Source organism: Pundamilia nyererei, unplaced genomic scaffold (genome assembly GCF_000239375.1).
Source record: "Pundamilia nyererei isolate P.nyererei 1_Seehausen unplaced genomic scaffold, PunNye1.0 scaffold00015, whole genome shotgun sequence".
NCBI classification, from domain to species: domain Eukaryota; kingdom Metazoa; phylum Chordata; class Actinopteri; order Cichliformes; family Cichlidae; genus Pundamilia; species Pundamilia nyererei.
The window spans coordinates 1,969,127-1,997,035 of record NW_005187416.1 but is presented as its reverse complement, the minus strand read 5'-3'; the positions used below and the strand labels follow the sequence as shown (position 1 = coordinate 1,997,035).

At 41.4% G+C, this 27,909-nt stretch overlaps 2 protein-coding genes across 2 annotated transcripts; one reads left to right on the top strand and one right to left on the bottom strand.

The window, feature by feature from the left end:
* Positions 1 to 499: 499 nt before the first annotated feature.
* Positions 500 to 19,714, top strand: rsf1b.1 (remodeling and spacing factor 1b, tandem duplicate 1). The gene is made up of 16 exons (XM_005725389.1): positions 500 to 664; positions 2,954 to 3,045; positions 5,625 to 5,717; positions 6,439 to 6,644; positions 6,726 to 6,817; positions 9,996 to 12,250; positions 12,722 to 13,003; positions 13,533 to 13,637; positions 13,935 to 14,014; positions 14,975 to 15,029; positions 15,129 to 15,241; positions 16,286 to 16,353; positions 16,558 to 16,771; positions 16,869 to 17,092; positions 17,671 to 17,850; positions 19,110 to 19,714. Exons 1-16 carry the CDS (start codon positions 511 to 513, stop codon positions 19,673 to 19,675), a joined length of 4,779 nt encoding a protein of 1,592 aa, XP_005725446.1. The 5' UTR covers positions 500 to 510; the 3' UTR covers positions 19,676 to 19,714.
* Positions 19,715 to 25,810: 6,096 nt separating this feature from the next.
* On the bottom strand, positions 25,811 to 27,719 carry LOC102193143 (aquaporin-11). Its single transcript, XM_005725388.1, has 3 exons — positions 27,059 to 27,719; positions 26,483 to 26,599; positions 25,811 to 26,210 (listed from the first exon to the last, which is right to left on the bottom strand). The coding sequence occupies exons 1-3, from the start codon at positions 27,645 to 27,647 to the stop codon at positions 26,104 to 26,106; spliced, it is 813 nt and encodes a 270-aa protein (XP_005725445.1). The 5' UTR covers positions 27,648 to 27,719; the 3' UTR covers positions 25,811 to 26,103.
* Between the last annotated feature and the right edge of the window lie 190 nt (positions 27,720 to 27,909).

Below are 27,909 nucleotides of genomic sequence, written 5' to 3'. Positions count from 1 at the left end.
ATAAGAAACAAATATCAAAAAACAAATGTAAAAAGGAATAACTTATAGAAAAATGATATATTTGGCCTACAACTTTTGGGAGTCCTCAAGAACTTTTTTGTATTTTAAATCATATTTTGGAACAACTTAAAAAAATAGGTTTGCATTTTGTCTCTGGACGAGTATAATTTTTTTTAAAATGTATGTTTTTATTTTTCTGTGCATGGACTGTTTTCAAATTTACGGGTGGGATACAAATGTTCTGCAACTGTAGAATTAACCATTAATAATCTGATGTACACCTTTAAATACGTGATTCTGTTGCATAAATGGCATATGTTAAATAGCCAATGCAATTCAAGCAACTTTTTTCTGATTTGACACAGAGGAAGTGCAACTGTAAATAAATAAATATTAATGCAGACGGAAAAAGCTGTCTTTTCAGGACAGGTTACAATCCCAGCGTCTTATTTTGGTAACATTCGGAACTCATGCATTTAATTCCGGCTGGCTTGCACTGGTGTGGAAAAGATGGCTGCTTCGGCGGCAACGGCGAGTTCTTTCCCCGGTTTGTGTCCAAATTACGCTGTGATTTGCTCTTTTCTTGAGCGCTACGGAGCGTTGTTGGACTTGCCGGAGCTCACCTTTCCTCAGCTGGAGAGGTATCTGCAGGACACATCCTCAGGTAGGGTAGTAAAAGGTCCCGCTGCTCACGGGGAGGAGGAGGAGGAGAGACTTCACCGCTGCATTAATGATAATGGTAGCGAGCTAGCACGTAGCAGCTAATGTTAGCTGGCTGTGTGTTATTGTGTTGGTTTTTTAACATTCTCCTTCACTTAAATATAACTTAACTCCGCCCTGAAGCTGCCATTCGAGGTGGAAAACACGTCTGTGCTCATTCTGATCGTTATTCAGCTGCAAACGGGCCGAATTATTCGAGGTTTTCTGTCACTTTTTTAGCTTTTGAATTGGGCTTAATTTTTTTCCAAGCAGCCTTTATCTGCCGTTGTAACGTAAAACAACACAACACGCACACAAACATGCGGCCGTGACAGTGCTCGCGAGGCGGTGAACGTGGAGATAGCTCACGCAGCGCGGCGTGGGTTCAATTAAGTGGTCTCCGAAGGTGTCAGTGTGTGAAACGAGCACGGATTTGTGCACTTTATTTACACTTAAAATATTTTGCCTTGTGGTGCTTCGCGCAGCTACCGTCAAGCCACACAAAAACAGAGGACAAATGCGTAGGCGCTTTCAAAATAAAATAACTTAAAGCCTTAGAAACGCAATAGTTTTGCTGGTTACTGCGGAACTATATACGCGATTTTGATGTGAAATTAAATTAACTGTGACTTTTATTGTTTCCAAACTCTTAGCGATAACCACATCATAGAAAACTGTGTTTAAGAATTTCACGGTAATTAAAAATTGTTTTCTTCTTCCGCTCCCGCTGCTAATTGTGGTCGACTTGACTGTTTTTCTTATCCCGTTGCGTCGATTAGCGCATGCGCGTCCTCATCTGAAAGTGTTCCTGATTGAGTGTGTATTAATTAGCATGTGCCATCACCTCGTGTGTTTTAAAAGGACACCACGGACACATTTTTTCTACGTTCGATATTCCCATTAATTATTAACAGTTTCAAGCTCAGTGCTTTTATTTGATTAAAATTACACTTTTTAAAAATATATATACTTAAAAAGTATATACTTTTTCAAATCGAGGGAACAATATATGTTGTTATAAGGATACAGCGTGTATTTGTATTTATCCTAGAGGCCTTCCAGTGCATGTTGGTAAACAGCAAAAGGCGGGCATGTGTAAAGAATAAACTTGTTTTATGGGAAAAACAAAGATAAATAAGGCTCTGTAATGTGTTGACACTGACTCCCGCACAGCGAAGGATAACAGCAAGAGTGAAAGAGAATGTTTACAAGGCGGTAGTGAGACGTGCTATGATCTATGCACTAACAGAAAGACAGGAAGCAAAGCTGAAGGTGCGAAAAGTGAGCAGGATGGGCAGGATTAGGAATGAGTACATCAGAGGAGAGGCACACCTGAGATGGTTTGGATATGTGCACAGAAGGGATAGTGGATATACTTGACGAAGGATGTGGAAGATGGAGTTTCCAGGCAGGAATTAAACAGGAAGACCACAGAGAAGGTTCACTGATGCAGTGAAGGAGGATGTGCAGATGTTCAGTGTGGTTAGTGAGGATGCTAAGGATTAGGTGAGATGGAGGCAGTTAGGCTCCTGTGGTGACCCCTATAAAGAAAGTAGGAGATGAAAATGAAGTATGTCAAATATTAATCCTATTTATCTGCGCATTTTTGACTTCGTCCTACATTTTATGTTAAGTCAAAGGCTTTTTGCTTTGTTTTTGGGTTAGATGGTTTGCTGCAAATGCTCTGATAAATGATTCTTTTGTTGTCAATTAAAACTCTTCATGAGCATCAATCAGAGCGAGCATCTCTCAGACTTGGTTTGATGTAAATATTACAGAGGGGAAACACTTTGATTGCAAAATAATGTTATAAAATAAAATGTATTTAATTAATTAAATGTGAGCTTTTAAAAAATGTAAACGAAGATGAAAAGATGAAGTTAATATCAATAAAATGGGCAGAAGTTCAGTAAGAAAAACATACAAGAATCAGGGTTTTTTCTTCTGCTTTCACATGTTAGAAATTGTCAAAAGGGCCATATTTAGCATGAAAAGCCCAATGGCGTTACATAGACATTGCATACATTGTTGCCTGGCTGTTTTTGTCTGCACTCTGGGTTTTTGTTTTTTGTTTTTTTTTGATCAGCTTTTCCCACGATGCAATAAATTTCATCTCCAGTCACAGCAGCTGATGCTGTTACCGGACAGGTTTACTTGCTTTACGGCTGTTTTACACTCTCCTCAACAGTTGTAGCATCACACCTAAAATGCCTTTCGGACGCTAACGGGTTTCTCTGTTTTATTGTTTCCGCAGTTCCAAAGCTGCTGGTTGATCTTCACGTTAAGTTGCTGAGGAAGATCGGCAAATCGGTGTCTGCAGACAGATGGGAGAAGTATCTCGTCAAGGTAAGCGGTTGACACGCAGCACAAAAGAAAAAGAAGTACCGCCACAGTGTTTTGGCACAGGACAATCTAGAATATTTATTTAACATTTAAAATAAATAGCGCCATATTCAGACAGCTCCTACTCCATCCAGAGTACCTAAAAGGGCTTCTTTCAGGAAGCTGAAATGTTCTTTCAGACCATTTTCTTTCTGTACTTTCACAGCCATTAAGATTAGACACACATCCAACCCCCCGCCTTTTTTTTTTTTTTTTTTTTAAACAAACAGCTTTCCAAAAACGTGCTTTTTAATAGAAAATGCTTCCCACATGGTTAAGCAGATGTCTGGTTTTATAGAGATCATCTGGTTATTTTAAAAAAAAAAAACTTTAACGTTGCAGCATATCAACTTTGGGATCTACTAAACTGGGACTAGGTTGACAAATTTGGAAAATAAAATCCAGTTTAATAATCTGATGGACAGGTTTGTTTTATCAGAGAGACCCATCCTGCAGTAACCACTCTAGGAGCCGAAGCTGTTTGCATGAATAAACGGCAGTAATCCCTGCGCTCAGAGTAGAAAAAGGTACTCAGGGGGTGATGTCAGCAGGTAGCATCAGGGTAGCAGGGTGGGCTCGTAATTTTTGCAAGGGGCCGCAGGAGAAACTGTGGCTGTTGTGGAGCCCACACCAATAAGGTGCTCAATGTTAGTGAGATGTAGATGTCACTGTTAGACAATGAAAATGTGAAGCAGGCATAGTAAAGTCATAATTTAATCAACAACTGAGAACAAAATGTGCATGTTTTTGCAAAATTATAAATATGTTATATTATAAATTATGCAAAGTGCTGTTGCTATTTTTGCTCCAATTACATCTTCTGCAGGTATTCAGTTTTTTTGTTTTGTTTTCTTCTTGTTAATTGAGAGAAAATTGAGTTGTTGTTTTTTTTTGTTGTTTTTTTTTTTGGCTTTAACAAGTGCTTTAAAGTCAGGTGCAGTGTCTGAGGTGTAAATGTGGGCAGGTGACTGTGACTGAGAGACCATCTGTGTCTGGATTAAACTTCATTACTGAGAACGATTGTTCACATATGAAGGCAAATTCAAAGAGAACCAACATCTTTTGAGAAGGTCTCCTTATGTGTAGAAAGTTTTCGGCACCTGCTGTCTACCAGATACAAAGATACCAGTTTCATTTATGGTTTCATTTATTTCTCTTTATATTACATCCACTTCAGAAGGCCAAACATTTTTCCTGTCAGATTTGAGCAGCCATTGGCTGGAACACCTGCCAGTTTGTCCCATTTCAGCCATAGCCCTTCCAAGCAACCGTTTACCTCTGTGAAGAAGTCACAGTCCCTTTCACTGAGTGCACTGCTGCCAGTTCCTCTGTGATCTTAAGACTGTTGCTTACCACATATAGAAAGATGAGAAACTATCCTGTGTAGACAGACAGCACAACTCTCATCCACAGTCAAGGAGAAAAAAGTCACAATAGTCTGTTTTTGTTTTTAAACTGGAGCTCCAGATTTCCTGCAGTGTCCTCACCTCAATCAGTCTCGTTATGGTTCAGCTGGATTGGACACATTCTCAAATGCTTCTTCTGAAAACTTCTTGTATTTCTGGGTGTTTAGTCTCATAATGGTGATTGAAACTGCAGTCCTTAAACCCACCAGTCTGCTGTCCACAGACTAAACTCACAGCTTGACCTCCGACTTCAAAAGTCAGTGTTGTTGATTAAAAAAAACTTTTATTAGTGTATTTACAGTGATGCTGCATTTGCTTACTCACACATGAGAATGTAAAAATAAATGATCAGTCACCTTCAAAATCAAAGCAGTAAAAATGTGTTGTCCTTTCCCACAAAACTGCAAAAAACAGTAAGCCATTCTTTGATGGATACTTATCTTTGAATCCTAATTTCACACTGGCTGGTCAGGGACAGCCAAAAGGCCGAATGTGCCCCACAGGATGTACAATGCCCGGGTCTGCTTTTAAGATAATGTTTTTTAGTAGATTAAAAAAAAAAAAAAAAAGTACAGGGACGGTTAACAATTAAGAAAAAATGAGGGAGAGGAGACAAATGGTCCCAGTAAACCAGCATGTGATGCTCTAAGGTGGTCGCCTCTGTTATTGTTTGCTATAACAATAAAGAACAGTTAAACACAAACATGCAAAAACACATAAGCACAAAAACACTGTGAAATAAAAGAAATGGGCATGACACACATTATGGCAGTGTGTGTTTATATGTAAAATTTATGTTTTAAATAATCAAAATAGAAGTAACACAGTTTTGACTGGCCAACCTCAGCCTCTCACTCTTGCTTTGTGTTTATTTCTCTGACCAAAAAATGTAACCATTGTTATATTAAGACTTGAGAGCCTGAAATATCTTTTTTTTTTCTACTGTCTCAGAAACATGACACTTTAAGTCATCTAAACAGAGGCTCTTATTTATTTTTTACTTTTTGTACTCAAGAAGTAACTGTGTACCCTCTATTAATTGACTAATGTCTCCAGTTTGACTTTTTTCTGAAAATAAAGGTTAAGCATGTGATGTATTTTAATGCCACTTTGTTGTGTTACTTGTTTCCCTTGCAGGTATGTCAGGAGTTCAACACAACCTGGGCGTGGGAACTCGAGCAAAAAGGATACAAGGAGTTGACGGTGGAGTGCAAGACGGGGATACTTAAAGTGAGTTTTTTGTTGTTGGTGGATGTCAGGATGGCCGTCCGGTTTCCTCTCCCCTATTAGATATTATAAATGAACGTTTTCTCCTCCACTGGCCCGCTTTTACACACCTGTGTACATGCTGCAGGTATCACCCAAACATAGACGAGTGGGACAGCTGCAAATAGAGCAAAGTTCTCAAGAAGTCAGATTTAAAGATGTAGGCAAACATGTATTTTAACTTAATCTCCACTTGTTGCTTTGTAAAATAAACCAGGGGTGGGAGGAAGCAGCTAAAAAAGATTGCCTTTTGTCTAGCTCGAGTCGAAGTACTGGTTCTTCCCAGTGTAGCTTCACCAGTTCTCCACCTGTTGAAGGTTCTGGTTGGGGCAGAATGCAGACTGTGGCCACATAGTCAAACTTTCTGTAAGAAGTCCCTGAGCGAATGAAGTGACCCCGAAGTAGAAGCGTGGTAGCCTTTATAAGACCTGGTTGGGTTAATACATAGTGACGCAGTATCAAACTGTCAACGTAACTTAAGTGATTCAGTCCATGTAAATGTTAAATAATGGTGTATTTTCCCCTTTCACACAGGCTGAGGTTTTGCACCTTCAGCTGAACCACGAATATTCAAGTTTCTGCTCTAAAATCTTTTAAAAATATAATTCTGTGCTTCTATGAGGTAGTTTGACTTTGTTTGTGTTTGAATAAACTTTCCTTTATTGGGCCTTTCTTTTTTCTGCAGTATTTGTGTGAGTGTCAGTTTGACGACAACGTCAAGTTCAAAACCGCCATCAACGATGAGGACCCAGATAAAATGCGCCTGCAGCCAATCGGCCGGGACAAAGACGGACAGATGTACTGGTTTCAACTGGACCAGGACAACAACGTGCGCGTTTATGTGGAGGAGCAGGATGACTTGGACGGGTCATCGTGGAAGTGCATCGTCAGGTAAAACGAACAGAAACGTCCTGCAGGTGTGAAATAAACGTTTTTATGTTTTTAAATGTGTGTTCGTCTCTCTCCTTGCAGAGATAGAAACGATTTGGCCGAGGTTGTGGCTCTGCTGAAGACGCAGATTGATCCTGCGCTGTTGAAAAAAGAACAGGAAACGAAGCCTGAAGGTAAAAGAGTTTTTCAGTATAAAAACCAGCAGTTACAATTTTCTCTGGATTGCATTTTTAGTTCAGATTGTTGCAGAAATGTTTAGACTTCATTAAGAACCTACACCTGAATATTTGAATAATAATATCTTTGATCAACATGAGCTGCTGGCATAGCTCACGCTCAGAGCAGTGATTATCACACTTCAGGTGACCTCTCTTGTGCCAGTTGGATCATAATTTTCATACCCCCTTAGCAGCTCCCCCCCCCCCTTGTTTGTTTGTTTGTTTGTTTGTTTGTTTGTTTAGCGCTTTACTAGTCCCTAAGGACCCCAGAGCGCTTTACACATTCAGTCATCCATCCATTCACACACTGGTGATGGCAAGCTACATTGTAGCCACAGCCACCCTGGGGCGCACTGACAGAGGCTTGATGGCGTGGTGTCCATGTGCACTTGTTTCTAATTTAATGCTGGTGTATATACTTTTCTCCTTCATAGGTGTGTCTTATTATCTATATAATTTTATCATCATCATTATCTATATAAATATATAAATTTGGAATTAATCTACTAAAAGTATGGTTTGTGGAGGCCACCATCTTGACGTGCCATCTTGAATACAGTGGCTGTTTTGCTGTTAACGTTTTATGTTTGTTACTAGAGACTGGCCACATGCGTAGTACACCAAAGGTGAAGAGGAAGAAAACTCGTAAGCATAGATATGTATTATCACCTGAGAAGGAGGCCAGCATCTGAGTAAAAGCTCAAACTCATCTCCTGAACTGAAATCAGGGCTTTAAAACAAAACATGCTCGCTTATTCCTGATATTGTCACAGCTATCAGCAGATTAGACCTGTGAGCCTCCCGTCTCTGGTCGTTTGACAATGAGGTGGTTAAACAACAAACAGCAACTGGTTAAATGCTAACGTTATGTCAGCTAATGTCAGGCTGGAGTGTCCTATAAATCGCACCTTACACTTTATTTGCTAAGTATCTGATTCCAGCAATGTTAGATCCAGTGGCTAACAGCAGCTAACCGAGGCTAACAATGGCAAAAACAGCAGCGCGTACCAACAGAAGTTCAGGATAATCTCAACAACTCACCTCAGTATCGCTGTCAGAAGTGAGTTCTGCTGACTACTTGACTTGTATTGGATTTTCACATAGTTTTACGTCCCACAGAGTAAATGGATGAGGACACCAGTCTACTCGCACTTAGATTAATTGAAGCCAGAGTTCTTTGTCCTACAGTGGCCACCGTAGTTGGGATTATGTGCTTAAATGGGAGAAGTCAGAAAACAAAACTCTGTTGACTTTAATGTGCAATCTACTGACACCATTGTGTCTTTAACACTAGATTATCTATGTTGATACATTTCACATGTGCACAATGATAAAGAAATTTAATGAAATTCCAAATGATGTGATGGCTTGAAATATTGCTTCAGACTGTAGAGGCAGAAAAGAGGTGTCACAACCAGAGTAAAGCTTTATTTATAGTAAATGATAAACAGACTGGCACTTACTTTAATTAATCACTCAAAGCTTTTACTACAAGTCTTATTCATCCAGCCACACACACACACTCATACAGCAGTACTGAGCACCTTGTCTAACACTAATGAATGAACTGGGAGCACCTCAGGGTTTGGCATCTTGCTAGTTTAGACATAAGCAGTTTTCTTGTTTTCATAACTTGGATGACAAGTATAAATGTAAACAAGGAAATCTTATACTCCACAAGGATTTAATGCAGTAAAATAATTTAGCCCTGCGACAGACTGGCCTGTCCAGGGTGTACCCTGCCTCTCGCCTGTGGTAGCTGGGATAGGCTCCAGGCTTTTTTTGTGCAAAGTCTTATATGTTGAATTGAACTGAGTATGTCATCTGTTCAAAGCCTCTCCCAGTCAGTGCTGTTCTTTCTGCCTGTCTCACTGTACATGATGTTATTAGCACAAACACTTTAAAATGATCATTTAGGACTTTAACAATAATACAGACAGCAATGTAGTCAAACATCTCAGTTAGTTTTATTGGGAATTAACTTTAACCTCTTAGGCTCCCAGGAGTTTTCTGAGCTTTCTGCTTGGAAATGAAATGACCAAAATAAATGAAGTATTTCTCTGCTATAACAAACTCTGTGTAAACAGTCTGGGTATCAAAATACAACTAACACTTGTGAGATGTCATCAGAGGTGTAAATAAGTTACTGTGACTCAAACATAGAAAAATTTTGTTTTTTTTATTTCACTCACCTAATTTATTTAAAAGTATTTTAAAGCATATAACACCTTTGAAAATATACTTTGGTTCACATTTAACTCCAGAAAATCATAAATCAAAATATGGATATTACCTGTCCACAGATTCATGGTGACGTAGCTGCTCTTTTAACTGTTTGGTGTCTTTGCTTTGTTTGGTGGTTGTAGAAATGGTTTACACGAGCTTTTAGCTGAGATTCAGAGGTTTCTGCGGACACTACTTATGTCAGGACTTTTGACCTCTTGTTATAACCGATTAAACACGATCTCCTCCCCTTTGCCCCCATTTTTGGGGGCGTGGGTGCTTAACTAGTTAAAAACAAACAAACATCTGTTTCCTATTTTTGTGTCATATAGGAAAGAAGCATCAATATCTGATGAGAAGACTTAATTTAGCCTTGCTGTGTATTATTGTGGTGTTTGGGGCAGTTTTCTTGTTTTGTGGGGTGGTTGTTTTTTTTCCCCAAGTGCAGATGAATATCTCTAACAAGTTGATTTGTTCGCGTTGCACATCGTAATTTTTAAGAGAAATGTGTTTTTTGAGTTACACTATATGCATATAAAGCAACCATTTCCTTTTTTTTTTTTTTTTTAATTAATTAATTAATTTATTTTTTTTGTGTGTGTGTGGTGCAAGAAAGTTCATTTAACTCGACTTAAGATGATTTGTTTTAATTTTTACATGGTCTTACTGAGGTGATGCAAAGTGAAACATGCATTCTTTTTTTTAATGTGCTGGAAAAGCTTGAAAATGGACCTTAAAAGTTTTTTTAAAAGTGCTTGAATTTGACCCTGAAAAATGTGCATGAACTCTGTCAAAAGAAACCTCATATTAATCGACATTATTCTACTTACTTTGAGTATTTCAGTACATCAGAGCTCCTAGTAGCCATTTAATCTTTTTGTTCTCTTTTATTGTATTTATTTTGTTACAGGTGAGACCAGAAAGACTGAAGATACATCAGATGAAGACAGCAAAGACTCCACCAAGTCAGTCTCTCCAAAGCCGGAGAGCATTGAAAAAGTAACTCAGAACACGAAATCTGAAAATTCAGAAGCAAAATCTGCACTAAATGGTGTCATTGAAGGTAAAGCGGAGGCAGAGCTCGACTCAGAAAATGTCAGTAAAAAAGCCCAGAACATCAAAGAAGAGCTGATGGAAGTTGTGGACACTAAATCTAACTCAAGTGAACAAACACCGGCCTCTGAGACGTTGTGTACATCAGTAAAGGAGGAAAAAGGGGAGGAACCGAAGAAGTCCAGTGCAGAGGAAATGCAGCAAGCCATGAAGAATGACCAGCAGGCCAAGATCCCTTTGAAAAAAAGGGGAATGAAGTTCAGTGAAGACTTGGATAAAAATAATGCCGTTATAGTGCAAAATCCATCTCTTTCTAATCTGAAGGAGGCTGCAAAAGACAACTCGACTCCTGACCAAGCAAAGAAAGCGTTGAGTATAAATGATCATATTAATGGTGAAGTTACCCAATCAGAAAAAGGGTCACCAGAGCGAGTAACAGAAGCTGTAGAGAAATCTGTCGACATTAAAGAGAACGACGCTCCGACCACCGACGAGGAGGTTAAAAAGGACAAAAAGGACGAGCCACAGGGAGTCGCCTCACACCAAGCGGATTTGGAGAAGAAAACTCAAGATGAAAAGGAAACGGAAAAAAGGGAAACATGCGAGTCTTCGCTGCCCCCGACAGAACAGACACCTTTATCTAAAGAGATAAATAATGCAGCAGAGAAATCCTCTAATCACGAAGAAATGAAAGAATCCAAACCAGCAGACACAGAGGAGTCTTGTAAGGTGAACAAGACAACATTAAAGGAAAGTCATAAAATATTAACTGCTGATGAGTCAGGGAACCTAAACTTAAATCACGAAGTCAAATCCAAAGAAGCCGAATCAAAAGTTTCAAAAAAATCAGAGGAAAAGCTAGACTGCACAGACATGGACACGTCCGAGTCGAGTCAGACTAAAGAAGCCGAGGCGCCCGAAAGTATAACGCACAAGCAAACAGATACGAGTGACTCTAAAGAGACTGGATCATCTGAGGGTAATGTAGAGAAAACTGATAGCTTTGCTCTGGAACAGAAGCCTGAAAGCTGTAAGACAACAGAGACACAATCTGCAGACACACCAGAGAAATCTGTAGACTCTGAAACCTCGGAATCAAAGTCTGTCACTAAAAAAACAAGTGAGAAAGCGGAGGAAACAGCCAACACTAAGGAGAGCGTGGACCAGCCTGTTATCGAAAAGGTCGACAAGTCAGACTCATGTAAAGCTGCAGAGAAGCACGATGGCATCAAAGATGCAGAGATGGCTCCCACAGTCTGTGAGACGAAGACGGAAAAGCCAGAAGACATAAAGAAAACTGTCAACTGTGAAGATGGTACGGTACGTGATGCTTCCAAGATAAGCGACTCTGTGTCTGGGCCTGTGGCTGCAGAGGCACAGGGCGCAAAACTCGATGTGACAAAACCACAAAAAGATGACAAAGCTGAGATGAACTCTGTCGCACAAAAGCCAGCAGAGCAGCCATCTGAAGGGCAGGATAAAACGCCCAGCCCTGTTGAGAAGACGGATACCTCAGATGAAAAACCTGAGACTGAACAAGAGAAGGATTCTGAGAAAAACCCCAGCGCAATCGAGGCAGAGCATCCATCATCAGATAATAAAAAGGATGCTGACAGGGAAAGTGAAAAGGACACTGATAAAGAAAAGCTTTCAAACTGCAAAGAGGACTCCACAGCAGATGAACTCTCAAAAACTGAGGAGAGTAAGGGCAAAAGCGAGGATGTGGACTCTCAAGCGAAAACAGATGTGGCGAATGGCAGTGAAGCTCCAGCAGATGTTCAGGAGGAGGATGTCTGCCGGAAAAACAAGCGCCCAGTCAACCGAAGGAAAGTTGAGCTCCAGCGACAGGAGCGACAGGGGGACTCAGAGTCCGACACAAACGTGGGGAGATCCCTGCGAAGATCACCGAGGATCTCTAGGCCGACGCCAAAGGCAGTAGAGATCCAGGACAAGAAGCAGGAGAAGTCGCATGCGCCTCAGAAGCGCGACGAGGAGAAGGGTGAGAAGGAAAAGTGTGAAGACGAGGAGGACAAGGAAGAGGAGGTGGTGAAGGTCGTTAAGAAGAAGCCAAGAGCGAAAAAGACGGATCAGGAAGGCCAAACCAAACCCAAGGTAAGACCATGCATTCATTCCATGCACTGTATACAAAAGATGGACATAGACACTGTGACATTATTCAACATCTGAAACTTAGAGGTGAATGAGAAACTGAGGGACACTCATGATAGTCAGGAGTTAAGCCCACCCTAAGGTGTAACCTGCTTCATCAGCCTTTCTGACTTTTATTGGGGAATTTAAATTGATGACCATAAGAAAAAATATTAAGACTTGAAATGTCTTTCCTGTAGATTTCTGTAGTAGTGGTTTCTACCTGGTGGGCCATGAAGGTCCTGCAGTCCTTAAACTTGGGAATAACCTTTTTTTGCAGCCAGTGGAGTCGCCCTCTGCTGGCCACCAGAAAGAATGGAGGCTTAAGGTACTGCAGCCATGGCTTTGTCCATCTTTTATGTACAGACTGGTCATTTTCCAGATTGCACAGCTCTATTTTTCCTCCGTTAACATTTTCATTACTGCTTGTTTTAGGCGAGAAAGAGGCGAAGGGTTCGGTGGTCCAACACTCGGACGCGCCGCAGAAAGAAAGACGAGGAAGACGAGGACGAAAACAGCAACGAGGAGTCCAGCGAAGAAGACGAGAGCGAGGAGGAAGACGACAGCGATGAAGACTACAAGGTTGAGCGTACAAGAAAGAGGCGGAACCGTAACCGAGAAAGACGAAGCTCGGACTCCTCGACCTCATCCGACGAAGATCTACCTCCCAATGACGACCCTTGCAAACACTGCGGTCTTTCAAATCACCCAGAGCTGGTGGGTAACATCTGTAAAATCTCACCTGCATATATTTATATTGAAAAGAGACTCAAATTATAACAGCAAGGAGAGACTGGAATATTATCCAGAAAGGTTTTAACAATGAGACTTTAAGGGTGTTATTGAATCAGGGGGCAGTTTTTAGCCGTGAGGTTGGAAAAGAAACAAGTCCTGAGGCTCCTCCTAGTGGGGAGAAGGCAGAACAACGCTTTTTTTTTTTTTTTTTTTTTTTTTTAAAGATGTAAATGTATCCCAACATTTAATGTCAGTACAAATGTGAGAGGAAACTAGGGCAGCTGGGGAGTTTTTGGTTAAAGTCTGAAGCAGAAAAACGCCTCCTAACCGACAGTGATCTCACATAGAGTAGCATCAACGTCACTTTTTGGCAAGCAGGAAAAAACAGCCACTGATTTATTTCCTCATTACTGTAGTTTGATTCTATGGGTTGTGCTAACTTTGCACTCTTCTTTCTTTGTTGAGAGAAATGCTTTTGTTGTGTTACGATCTGCCTGTATCTCTTTCTCAGATCCTGCTGTGCGATTCGTGTGACAGCGGCTACCACACAGCCTGTCTGAGGCCTCCGCTCATGATCATCCCCGATGGAGAGTGGTTCTGTCCACCCTGTCAGCATGTACGTACCAGTCAGTGCACTCAAAATTAAATGTATAGTTAGCTCAGTGTTTCTACATCTGTGGGGCGTCAACGACCGGGAGGAAAAAGGCAGCGTAAACCACAAGTAAATGTGTTTTTAACGTAGATTAAAATAATGCAACAAGAGTCCACTGATGCTGTTTTTCAGGGTTTTTTTAAGAAGTCTTAATGATGGCTTTAAAACTTGTGTGGTGTTTGATATCATGACGCTGAAGTGCAGTTTGAGAGCTACTGGATTAACTAAAGTTCAAATGTATCACTCGCCCCCCCTCTGTAGAAGCAGCTCTGCGACAAACTCGAAGAGCAGCTCCAAAACCTCGACGCTGCTTTGAAGAAGAAGGAGCGGGCTGAGAGGAGGTGAGACAGTTTGTGTTTCAGCTGCTGTTGAATTTAACCGTTTGTTTTACTTTGAAGCCAGTGGTTCCCAGTTTGGGTATGACTTTGAACCATTCCACATTACATACATATTTTTAAGGAAGGTAAACAGTCCTTTAGACGGTCTGCGTTTCCGCTGTGGCACAGACGTAGCAACAGCATCTTCCCACAGAATTGAGTGGAGATGGACAAATATAAATACAATACAATTTGAAAGTAGAATGTAATCAATTTTTGTTCTATTTCCACTCTCTGGTTTGAAATATCTCTGGACTTCAGCAGTGGTGTAACAGGTCTTTCCAGAAAGCAAGAAAAAAAAAGCCTGCACCTGTTAACTGTTAGTTTTTCACCTGGCTTCATTTGGAGCTTGTTGCGGTGGTTTCCCGTTCAGTTGAGGAAGAAGGATTTTGTGAACTTACTTTTTACCTACAGTGACGTAACGTGACAGGAATCATTTGTAAGTCAAATGGTGATTGGTTGGTTGATAAGTGGGCTTGACAGGAAGTAAGCAGCAGTAGAGTTCACCATAAAGGGAAAGCAATTCACAAAAATGTCACAGAGCTGCTGCAGAGTAAAATTTTTTTATTGGTTTTAACATTTAAAGCTAAAACAAGAATATCCCACAGGCATGTTTCTCTGTACATTTTTGACACTGCCCCCTGGTGGTATTATACAGCTGTGCACAAGAATAGTGCACACCCATGGTGTTGCCTTGAAGGTGCAGGACTCCCAAAAACCATTTTATTTCCTGTGCTGGAAAAGATCTCAGTGTTATGAAAATTCTGTCCACTTTCTGTAGATGTGTTTTCCAGCTTTTACTCTGAAATTGCAGCTCTTTAACTAAGCACTGCAAAGCTTTTACAAGTTTGCACTATTTGACAAACAGAGGACACTCGGATTAACTTTTTTGTGTGATCATCTTACTGTGTTTTTCTTCTCCAGGAAAGAGCGTCTGATTTATGTTGGAATCAGTGTCGAGAACATCATCGCGCCCTCTGTGAGTACTTAGTGAGGTCATGGAGTCTTAAATAAAAACAGAAAAAACATTGACTGCTGCTGATGTTTGTGAATGTAAGTGACGCTGAACTCTTTCCAGGTTGAGGTCGAGGAGGAAAAACCAGAGATCATTATCAAAGAGAAGAAAGAAACAAAGAAGAGTAAGAGCTGGGGTCGGAGGTCAACGAGGGCGAAGAAAACAATCAGCTACAGGTACGAGACATACTATTTTGCTGCATGTTCAGGCAACCAGTCCATATCAGTTGATGTTGATGACATCAGTGTTTGTAGCTAGTAGCCAATCACGGATAATATATAATTTCTATAGAGCCGTAGTCATTATAAGAAAATCTTGCCTACTCCACAAACAGTTGATGGCCTGGGTTTGTTGGATAAGCTCGATCTGCCACAGTGTGGGGAGTTACATCTGCCTGCCAGATGTTTTCTTTGGGGGGGGTTTGTTTTGTTTGTTTTGTTTTTTTTTTTACCCTAAATAAATCATAAAAAGATTACCTATTATTTCCAGTATCTAGAAAATAAAAAATCGTAAAAGGTTTTGTTTACTGAAAACAGACCCTGGTCGACATGGGGGTTGCTGAATGTGCATCTGTGTGAGATAAATGTTATCACATCTCTTTTGCTGTGAGCCATTTAGGGTGTTTTCACACCTATAGTCGGTTTACTCTGGCCCAAAGTTTGTAAACTTCTAGCTTTTTCCTTTGATTTGGTTTGTTTTCACACAGAGAAAATTCTACGTTAATGTTCAGTCTGCTTATTGGCCAGGAGTGTCTGGGCTCGACCAACAAAAGTAAACAGGAACAGGAAGGTGCTGTGTTCTGGGATACTCAAGAAAACGGAGAATTTAGGTTCATTTCAAAGCTCGTTGCTAGCCTGTAAAGACCTTTGCAGCTCTGTAGTAGTTTTTTTTTTTTTTTTCTTTTTTTTTAACTCAAACTTGTAATGTACTGATGATCGCAGTCGGATCAGGTTTGCACCATAAACAATTGTGTTGACTTCATTTGAAACTGCATTAATCCCACCCCCTCTAAAAACTCTCCGTGCGGTTGTTTTGGTCAGCACCTGAGTGCGATTGCCAAACCACAGTTTGATTTAAACGGACTAAACGCTGCAGGTGTGGAAACACCCTTGGAGTCAGTCGGCAGTTGGACAGGTGATTGTGTTATTATTGGCAGAGACGCATTTAAATTCTCCAGGCAGCAAAAAATATTCTTGTCTGTGTTGATGTAAACTTTGCAGATTTGATGAGTTTGACGAGGCCATCGAGGAGGCTATCGAAGAAGACATCAAAGAAGCAGAGGGTGGAGGTAGGAGGAGAAGAAACTGTACTGTGTACTTTGCTGAAAATATTTCTGGCTCTGAAGATCAACCCAAAATCTGAAGCTCATTTAACATGTTGTATCCGTCTTGTTTGTAATGCAGAAGAATGTAGCAACTTGTCATATTTACACAAGAAGCGGTTCAAATGTGAAAGATGTGAAGTTTTTAATATAACTGAGGTGTTTTTGCAGGAGCGGGTCGGGGTAAAGATATGGCCAACATCACAGGGCACAGAGGGAAGGATATTTCTACCATCCTACAAGCCGAGGAGGGCAAGGAGAACGGCCAGCCGCCGCGACCCAGCGCCAGCCAGCGCAGGAAAAAACGCCGGCGACTCAACGACCTGGACAGCGACAGCACCGTGGACGAGGAGGAGAGCGAGGAAGAGTTTCGCCTCAGTGAAAGGTACAGTTTGACTTTTGGTTTCCATTCTCAGAAATCTGTCAGTTTTGTTCACCAGACGCTGAACTCTCTCTGCGTTCGCTTGTTTGCTCGGATGCAGCTCAGAAGAAGAGTTTGTTGTGACGGACAACGACACGGAAGCTGAATCGGAGGCCGACTCCAACAACAGCGACTTTGGCAGCAACGGTAGCGGTAGGCATCGAAAGTCTTCGCGGAGCAGACTGCTGACATGCAGACGGAGCTCCAGAAAGCGGCGGCGACCGAGAGGGTACTCGGATGATGAGGAGGACGAGACGGATGATGAGGACGATGAGGATGAAATAGGTATATCTGTTTTACGTTATACTCTTTTTACTTATTCTCTAAAACCTGAAATAAAGAGATTACTACAGGTTAAAAGGTGCAAGTTGTAGTTGAGTTGTCTGCCCCACAGTTTCCAGCCATCCAACCAGAGCATCTTGGCTTATAACCAGAAGCTTCAGACCTTAGATCGCTTCTGAAACGCTGCTATTACAGTACTTAAACCCAGAAATTACTCGCAGAGACCTAACACAAATATTTGAGGTTGGAGCCCCCGGTAAAACTATAAACAAGACTAATGATAAGCTCAACTAGTAACTAGTACACAAAACTGCAAAGAAAGTTAAGAGAAAAGACAAGTGCTGGTACAGGAAAGAGACCCAGCATTAACCCTGCTCTTGATGGTGAGCCTCCTTAGGATGAACTACAGAAACAGAGCAGGTTAAAAAGGGAATGTGTCGGGGTACACAAGCAAGTCAGAATTACAGTTTAAATGTCTGAGCACAATGTCATTTAAAATTTGTTTCTAAGAATATTCCTGCTGCAGGTCATCCTCTGATTTTTAACCGCTTCTTTGTTGTTTTTTGTGCGTTTCTGTGCAGTGACCGAAGGCTCCAGTGAGTACAGCGACAGTGATCTGGATATGAGCCGCCGGCGGTCGAGGCGAAGCCAGAAGAAGCAGGTTAACTACTGCGAGACATCCGAGTCTGAAGGCTCTCAGGCCGAAACCAACCGGGCCAAAACGAAACCCAGACGTCAGCAGGAAAGCTCCGACAGCGACGGTCAGTCAGAAACACTTGAGTGATTGATTAATCTATTTAGATTAGTAATTAATCAGATGAGTTAAAAGTGTGGAGAGCAACTTTGGTTTCCACTAATTTATCTTAAAATATTTTGTGACTTACAGTTAAAGGTAAGAATAAAAATCAAACTTTCAAACTCATTGGGTCTGTATTAATAACAAATCCTTTAAAACAAATACAAAAGTTTGGTGTCTTTCTAAAAAAGAACTTTTTCATCCAGTTTTGATAATATTCAGCAGATTGCAGTATCTAAGCTTTATTAACTCCCTCCTGTACCCATGACATCTCTTTGATCTTAAAATAGTTAAGACCAGAGTCACCACATAAATCACACCAGCTTAGAGACTGGTTCATGACCATCCGGCACACCTGCCATTCACGAGGGAAAACTTCTGTGCAATTGCTTTGGTTGCTTGCACATTTACTGTTAGTAGAGGTGATGGACTTACAAACGGAGCTGCTCTCTGAGCTGTAGTGAAACTCAAAAGTATGACCCAAATCATAAACTGAGAAAGTTGCATAACTTTTACTGCGAAGGCGAGCTTTTACTGGTGACCAGCAGTAGTATACCTCAGTCTCCTTGTAGCCACACCTATGGTATCAATTTTAAAAAGTCTTTTTCTTTCTTTTTTTTTTAAGTTGACCTCTGACCTCTCTGAGATTTTAACTCATCCAAGATTTTTGGTAGTTTAGTTTTTTAATAGTATCAATTTGAAACTCCTATGTGGCCTCATTGTTGATTTGGTGAACAACCTTTTATGGGTGAGGTGTTTAAAAACTGCAGGCAACCCCAGCAATCTCCTAGAAACCAAAGCAATTGTTGGTGCTTTTTTCGGTGCAAAACAGTCTTCGCATCCAATTTCACCCTGTGAGATGGCAGACAACTGTCAAGCAATGAGCTCTTGATGTCATGTGAGAAACTTCATTTTTAACCCTGACAAAGTGCATTCACTTTCAGCACCATGGACAGCGACAGCAGAGAAGTGTTGGTTTAATGCCGTCTTTTAGAGATGAAGCTGTTTCAAACTCTTCCTCAATTGATTTTATTTAAATTCTGACTGTTTGACTGACACACACACACACACACACACACACACAGTCTTATTTCATTATTTGCATCAGTTTTAAGTTGCTGAGTTTTAACTGATTGAAAAACAAAACGCGTAAATGAGGCAATGTTGACGTGAACATGATTGATGACAGCAAGACTAAATGTGACTCTTGTTTTCTCTTCCCAGCGAGTTTCTCCAGAGACTCCGAGGAAGATTCGAGGGATTGGAGGTCGAATAGAATCTCATCGGAGGAAGATTCCCGGCAGCGACGCAGACGCCTAGCGCTAAAACGCAGGAGAGCGTCGGAAGATGACGACTCCGACGAGGACTCGGACGAATCTTCCGAGGAGGATCGACCCATCCGTAAACGAGTGAACCGCATCGACTCGGATGACGACGATGACGAGGAGCAGCAGGAGGAGAAGCCGAAGGATAAGAAAGCAGAGGAGGAGTCAAAGGGAACAAATGCATTGGACTGCGGCCTGGTAGAGCTGCCGCCCGCCAACGGGCAAAGCCCCATAAAGAGCCTCGAGGGTATCATCAACCGGCCCGCTGCCACCATCGCTACCATCACCGCTCCAGGCATTATCCCACATCTGGAGCCGCCCAAAAGCATCAGTGCCACACCGGCTGCTGCCATAGCACCAAACGGGCTGGTGGGGCAGGACATTGCGGCACAGGACGATGACGAAGACGATCTGTTAGGAGTCACAGACCTCGTGGACTACGTCTGCAATAATGAACAATTGTAAAAACAAAAGTGGTGTACTGTTTGTTTGGTTTTTTTTTTCTTTTTTTTTTTTTTTTTTTTTTTTTTTTTTTTTTTTGGTGGTATTGTATTTTTATATTGCTTAACTTTATTATTCCCTCCCATGCCAACAACTCCTCCTCCATATCCGTTTTTCTCATGTCACCTGGAAGCCTGGACCCCACACCTCCAGTGTGACGCTGTCCCCATGGGATCCTGCAGCCAATAAGTCCACCAACATATCATTCCTCATTTGTCTGGAAATAACCAGTTGACCCGCCGAAGCACCGTCGTCCCCCCGGTTGTCGTTACCGTTGTCCTATTTTCAGTTTTGGTTTTGATCACTTTCGGCTCTGAAACTGGGGAAAAAGTTAGTCTGTTTGAAAGCTGAATAACTTTAAAAAAAACAAAACAAATCATTCCATAATTGGCACCAAGTTCTGGACATCTGTTTATCATTTTATGGCTTTTTAAAGAAATGCAATCATATGTTGATTGAAACGCACTTCACCGGGCAGGGTTAGATGAGATGATAGACGCGGCCGTTTAGCTCTGCACAAACACGGCGCGATGAGCTACAAGAAAGCGGGTTTAGCTTGTTAGTCTGCTTTAATTAACCAGCTGGCACGCTGACCTTTCACAGCAGCTTTTAGCACCAGATGTTTTTTAACGTTAACAAACATGCTTCCAACGTTACAATCGACGAAAGCCGGGGCAGTCGTGGTGCGGCACTAATTTAGAGGTTTTTGTTCGTTAATACTTTTAAAACAATCTATGTTTAATTTCCTAAACATGATATTTTCAGTCAAATCCACCTGTGGGCATTTTTAAAGCTCTTTCAAGTTCACTAATTAACCCTTTATGGCCCGTTTGTTGCAGGAGGAGCTTTAGAGGAGCTACAGGTGGATTTTTGGTTTTTAGGCTTTGTGCTGCGCTAACATGAGCTACTGCTTCATGTGAGGGATGTATTTGATAAGTTATTGGTTCTTTCTGATCATATCTGGTGTGTATTTTGTTATTAAACCACGCCCCCCCCTTTTTTTTTTTTTGTCAATGCTAATCAGTCAAATATACCCCCCCCCTTTCATCGTATGAAGGTGTGAATGTATATATGTGACCAACCTTCGTTCGTCCCCCCCTTGAACCTAATTTTTTGTCGTTGAATGTTAGAGTAGCTTTTGTATATTGTATACATATATAATTATTTTAACTACACGCGCACTGCCATCAGCATCAGAGGTTGAACTTTCAGGTTATAGTTTGTTTGGAGAAACCAAATCAAAAGGTGAAACTCTCCTTCCCTCCTGGTCCAGACTAGCCTCTTCTCATCGCTTTCATGTGATTCATGGTTTCAGTAAATCTATTTTTTTGTATATCTAAACATTTATTTGTTGTTGTCTCTTTGAGGAAATGATGTAAAGTGTCTTATTTTCTTTGTGGGTAGAGATGCCTGCAGGTCTTTAGATTTTTAGTATCTTTAAATGGATGAAGGAGTGTTAGGGTTTACATTAAAGAATGGGGTTAAAATATCCAGAAAAAGATCACCTAGTTGAAGCAAAATAACTCCCTGGTTTGACTTTTTAAAAACATCCTTGAATATATATATTTTTTAATGTAGACATAATACTCCTTCGTTATAAACAACACTCGGCTCTGAAAGCCTGTTTTCTCTCTTATTCCTATTCCACTCCCCTGGATCTTCCTGTTTCCTCTGACATGAGCCGTTTCCATAATCCTGAGCTCAGGTTCGGATCAGATCAGGATCATGAAAACCAAATAGTTTTAAAGCGATGTGTCGGGTTGCAGGGGAACGGGGGGGGAAAAAAGGCAAACCAATGACTTCACTGACCTCTGCTGGAACCAGTCTGTGTGTATATCTGTAGTTTTTGCTGTAATATATTTAGAGGCATTTTTTTAACCATGGAAAAATATATCGTGCAATTCTTTGGGATTGCATGAGTTTCTTATAGTTTTCTTTTGTAGGGAAGTAATATTGGCACAACAGTTTTTGTAAGAAAATCGCAAAAAAAAACCTCTGGCATGCTTTCAGGATCTCCTGACCTGGTGGATTTGTGCTGAGGGACTCGTGAAGTAGGCGTGTTAATTTGCAGTGAAACTGCATACGGGGTAAGCATGCGCTGACTTGCTAAAGGCGTGTTACAGAAGCTCGAGGGGGGAAGAACGGGACGTCGCCGTGGAAAATAATCAAGGACTGAGAGGGAGTGAAGCCTGTTTGTAAAATATTTTGTAAATTAGTCTCAGCATGGTCTTCAGAGGATAAACCACTATTTATCATACCGTTTTGATACTGGCCACGGCCAAAATGACTTCCAAGACAAAAACCTATACGTGCCGCTTGCACAGCATAGGCGTCTATACACGATATTTAGCTTTTAGATTAGCTGGGCAGAATATAGAAACCCGGTTCTACAGACGTAACGGAGGTGCGTGTCCTGGTGGGTCGAGACAGAGCAAAGGAGTGTCTGTGTGCTGTGTGTAACCCTGTTTATATTCTCCACAGAGATAAGGAGAATGTATAAATGTGTATCTCATGGTTATGAAATAACCCGTAGCGAGACCTGCATAGGGATGGAGAGAAATAAAAGCTTAATAAAGAGAAAGAGGAGGTCGGTGCCAATGACTGAAGTGTTAACAGTTTCCTATTTACCTCATGATGAATCTGGGAGGAAAGACACCCTGTCCACTGTGTATAGATCCTCGTAGACTGGTTGGTGATGTTTTGTCCGCTCCCTACATTTTTTTTTTTGGTTAACTTTACTGTTATTTCTTATGAATCCGATCTTGTACATTTGTCATAATAAAATGGGTTTTAAGCCTGATGTCGACTGTGCTCGTTTTACAAATGCAAAACATGCACAAACAGCTGACCCTTATAACGCTTAAAATACATAAAAACAGGCTAGAAACGAGTTGCAGTTGCACCCTTTGTTGTTTGAGCTGCCAACAAGACATGAACATGTACCAAAAAGCCCTTGACCTCCCTGCCTCACAAACGCATAATAAATAAATACTGAGCCCACCATAGAAAAACATTAAAAACTGAATTAAGGAAGAAGAGACTCCCTGAAAACATTAAATAACTGCAATAAAGCACAATGTATAATAAAGCAGTCTAACCCTGGAGTGTTTATCGAACCTTGTGGAAATTTTAAAAAAGTAATTAAATATAAATTTGCATATATGAGCTTTAATTTGTCATTTTTGCTACATCTGACATTTTATTGTTTAGCTTAAATAAACATTAATATATAAAGGGGTTAGGGTCAGCTCTTCAGGATGCCTTTTCCACAGACGTAGGTCACAGTGACATAAATTGTCTCACTGTGGGTTTTACCGCTGACTTTGGGGAAAATTAAAAGCCCCGACCTGGAGGTTTCTGGTCCTAAAGTGCAGACGACCAAGGTTTAAAAACAGCTTTGTTAAATCTGTTGTGTTGACGCTTCTAATAGGCCCATAATATAAAAGCAGTTCAGATCCTTCACATGACTGTCACACTATTGACTATTTTATGTATTTTATGACTATTGCTCCTTTTGTCTTTTTTTGCGAGGTGACCTTGGGATTTTGAAAGGCACCTTCAAATAAAATGTATTATTATAGTTATTATTATTATTACTAATTATAATTATTCCATCTCCAGCTTGAGTCACTTTCTCTTAAACAGGAAAGGCTTCTGAATCAGCACAGATGAGCGTACAGATACTTCACAACTTCTCCCAAAATTCAGAAGTTCTTTATCAGAGAGTTTGGGAGCTCTCTGAAGATCCCCAGTAATTAGACGGCACAGCTGCAAATATTTGGTGGTCTGGTTTGTGTTTATGCATTCACTTGCCGACCAAAAGATCACCGGATCAATAGCAGCCAGACACACAGATCCTCGTATCTCTTTTACATAATAAAGCATGAAAGTCCACTTAAAGCTCAGAGCCACATAAAGCTGCTCGTCACCATCGTAAACGCTGCTGAGATAAAATAATCTCTCGTGTCATGAGAGTGAGGGTCAGAGGAGTTTGTTGCGGCTGTGAACTTTAGCACCACTCTTCTAAAACGGCACACTGTGACATAATCTGTAACCACGTCAGCAGGAGGAAGTTTGTTTACAAACCATCGAGCACGTGCCGCTCTGTCAACCAAGCAGCAGGTCTAAAGGAACGCCGTGCATTCGTTTCACAGGCTGAGGGGCCAAAGGTCACATGTTTGTCATCTGTTCTGCGCTGACGATGATCCACGCTGAGGAAAAACGGAGACGCTGGTGTTGGGCATTTGTTTGGAGAGTGTGAGACGCCTGAGGAAGAGGAGGAGGAGGCGGAGGAAAGGACACAAAGGTCGTGTTGTGTAACCAGCACCATGTGAGCCATGGTTGGGGGGGTGGGGGGATTTTATTGGATCTCCGTTTCTGATAATCCAAACCTCAGAGAGAGATTAACCGTCACTTGGTTGTGTGTTTCACTGATGAAAAGACCCCAAATGACACATTTACTGTATGTATGATATATAAACTACACTACACACATTCTAGGCAGTTTTTGTTTGGCTAGTCTTTGTATTTATCCTCAAATTGGATCTAAATGACTACAATTCCTCATCCGAGGACCCACGAATGTCTGCATGGAAACTTCCCTGCCACCTTCCAATAAAAACACAGCATTTAACATTTTTCAGACATATTTTTAATCAAAATACTTCATTTAAATTACAACATTATAGAAAACCACTATACATTTTGTTCACAGACAAATGTTTTTAACCACATTCTTATTTAAAATAATTATCCCAGTTTTACAATCAGAAACTGGCACTGTAGGAGGTTTTTAAGATCAATCGTCTTTATGCACAGAAACTTCAGATTCAGTGTTGTGCCCCAAAAATAAAATACCAAAGTCCCACCAGCACCACATACAGTATAATTCTAGCACCTGAACCTTTAAATATAGTAAACTACCAGACAGACGCGTTAACGAGCCAAACGTGAGATTAAACCAATAAAAGATCAAAGGTTTAGTCACCCAAAACCAACCATCACCATTAGCATGTCCTACAACTGAGGTCCAGTTTTCTTTAACATGCTACATGAAGTAGAAAAGCAAGACATCTGAAGGTTTAAGGCTTTGAAAACATGGTTAATAAAACCAAACATCTGCAGTCCTTTTCTCCAACAACACCCAGTTTGGCAATAAGAGTGAATTAAACACTTTTATAATGTTTTATGGCATTTGGAGATTGTACGTGGCTGCATGTGTCTTAGATTCTTTCTGCTGCTCTCTTATTAACGAGAGATTGCCACAGCTGATCCATACACAGAATAACCTTCCAGGCACAACCTCAAATGGATTGGAGTCTTCTTCTGGTCTCGAACTGGGGATCTTTCTTCACACCTCTGAAAACATGTCCTGATATCAGTAATATCAAGCTTAAGAAAAGCTTGGAATGTGGCTCCCGCAATCCAGAACAGACCCAGGCTATTGTACTCCTAATGGCGTGCCAAACCAAAATAAATGGAAGGTTCGTGCAAACCGGATCCATCCGCTGTGGTGACGCTCATGGGAAATAAGGGAGCAGCATAAATAATTAAAGTCATGAATCTACCAGACTGCATAGAGAAAAAGATACATTTTAGTAGGTGCACCAGCACACCTACTTGTTTGCATATTAACCACTTAGCTGCTTGTGCTTTGTCCATATTTTTAAAATCGGTGCACTTCTGTTGTTCTTCAGCTTCGTCACATGTGCGATGACATAAGCACAAATATACATTCAGCTTAATAGTGCATACATTCATCATTGTTGTGCTTATGACAATTTTCACGTTATTTTTTGGCAATACTTTAAATATTTGTGCTTAAATCTTAAGACTAAGATTCATGAAAATAACTATTGATAAAAATGGCACTAACCGTGCATATCCAGGGCTGTTTTCCTGTTAAATGTAGGGCAACTAGAAAATTTATGCTTTTTGGTAGCTGCAGTGGTATTATAGCTAACATTTAATTGCACATGAAGAAAGAAGAATTAAGATTTTAGGTCAACCTTAAGACACAGAATGCATATGTTATTTTTAACATTTAAAATAGTGTTTTAACAGCAGGTTTGAGCCTCTGTATGAAGCACATTTGTCATCTTTTAGTGAGAAACTGAAGCCACTTTTGTGTTCTGATTAGCTGCCAGCTTTCTAACAGTGTATTTGACATCTTAGCTGACATTTGCTGTTCAGTGACAGTAAAAGTGCGTTTTACCCTGACAGTACCCACACATTACAGTGTGTATTGTTTTTTTATGTGTTCACAGACATTTTGAAGGTGAGGCAACCCTGCAGTGCAGCATTAATAACAAAAGAAAAACAAAAGCTGGCTGCGCTGCTGTTGTCCGTTAAGACATGAGGAATAAAACAGGCACGGCTTTTCCCCCTCGCACCTACTGGGTCTTCTTTTTCTGGATGGCAGGAACGTCCAGCCCAACGGTACTCCCACCAAACAGGAAAGGGATGATCTTCTCAAACAGCAGGATGCAGCTCACCACGCCTGCACACACACGTTAGACACAGGAAGTTATTTTGGTAACAACAAGCAGACATATGTCAGGTATGAGTCGTGCATTTAAATGACAGGCCAAGCTTCTTTATTTAGAGGACAGTCATCCTAATCGAACCATGGAGTAGCTTGTAGAGCAGGTCGGTCCTGAGCGCTTAGTCAGTTATCTTATTTGCCGAGAGTTAGAAAAGACAACAAATACCACACTCACATCTAAAAGTGGACATGAGATCATAAAGAGTGGACTCCAGTCTGCTGCTTACCTAAAACTGGTCCCAGCCAGTACACAAAACAGTACTCCAGGTAGGTGTGGCCGCTGCAGGGGAACTGAACTGAGAAGGCCAATACTGGGTTGAAAACGGCTCCGGAAATCTCTCCACCTGCACAAAACAAAAGATGGAAGAATAATTAATTTACTTTATGGGCATGGAACCATCTGCACTTTTAACCCACACGCTGAGGAGGGTAAATATGCATGCTTGCTGCATTTAATAATTGCACTTTTGCAAGAACAAAGGCTGACAGGATGGTTTAAATTCTGGATTTAGTAGGATTGTGATCAGTATTTTAGTTGTGCCGTTTAGATCTTGATTTCTTGTGGGTCTATGTTGTGGTTCCCAGGACAGTACAATGTTTCTGACAGAAACCATGGAAGGGTGATTGCCAGTATTCATGTGCAGGATTGTTCTTAACATTAAAAAAAAAGAAAAAAAAGAAAAAAAAAGTTTTCCGGGTCTGTGCGGTGTACGGGGCACAAACTGTGACCCTTTCTATTTAAAGGGGGTTTCATTTACTTGTTTAGACTTGTGAAGAGTAGGAAGTGCCCCTCATTAACACACCTGCATAAACTGCTGCCGTTACAACAGCAGCGATGAAGTGCACCTGGAGTCTTTCGTCCAGTTTGTGGACGTGCATGCAGGCAGCCTGGAAAACGAAGGCGCAGGCCAGCTCCACCACCGCGGCCTCCAGCAGCGTCCCGCCTAGGGGATCGAAGCACCTGAAGTCAGTGCTCTGGTGCTGCAGGTGAATGTCGGAGAGACCCTGCGACCACACGGAGGCGACATAAGACTGCGAGGCGACGGCAGCTGCGAATTGGAGCATAATGAGGACGCCGGCCGCTCTTAAGCTGCGGGTCCCGCGGCACACACTCTCTAGAGCCGCGGTGGGGTTACAGGTCGCGTCCTGGAAAGTTACCAAGTGGACAAGAGTCACCGTGTAGGTGAGAGCCAGGCCGTAACTGAGCTCCAGGTGGGCCGAGTCTCCCAGCAGTTTGAGTTCATGTGTGCAGCAGCAGAGCTGGAATGTGGACGCCGCCTCCAGCAGGTAAATCCGGTAATCTCTCGGGAACACACGCGCTGCGGAGCGGATCAGCTCGCTGAGGAGCACCGAAACCCCCAGCACCGCTACGGAAACCCACAGGTAGGTCATCTCCCGGCTCTTCACTGCCCCACACGGTCTGACCTCAATGCATAAGCCGCTCCTCGTGACGGGGGCAACTTTCAGGACTTATCTGTCAGAGTAAAGTCTACTTGATCCACGCTGCTGCGTCAAGGCGCACGGATTGAGACCGCCTTCAAAATAAAAGTGGGGATTTGAATGCCTGATAATTAAAAGTATTTAGAGTCAAAATACTTAAGTGCCAGCGAGACACCGCTTTCTTCCACATGTTCAGTCAGAATATAAGCATGAA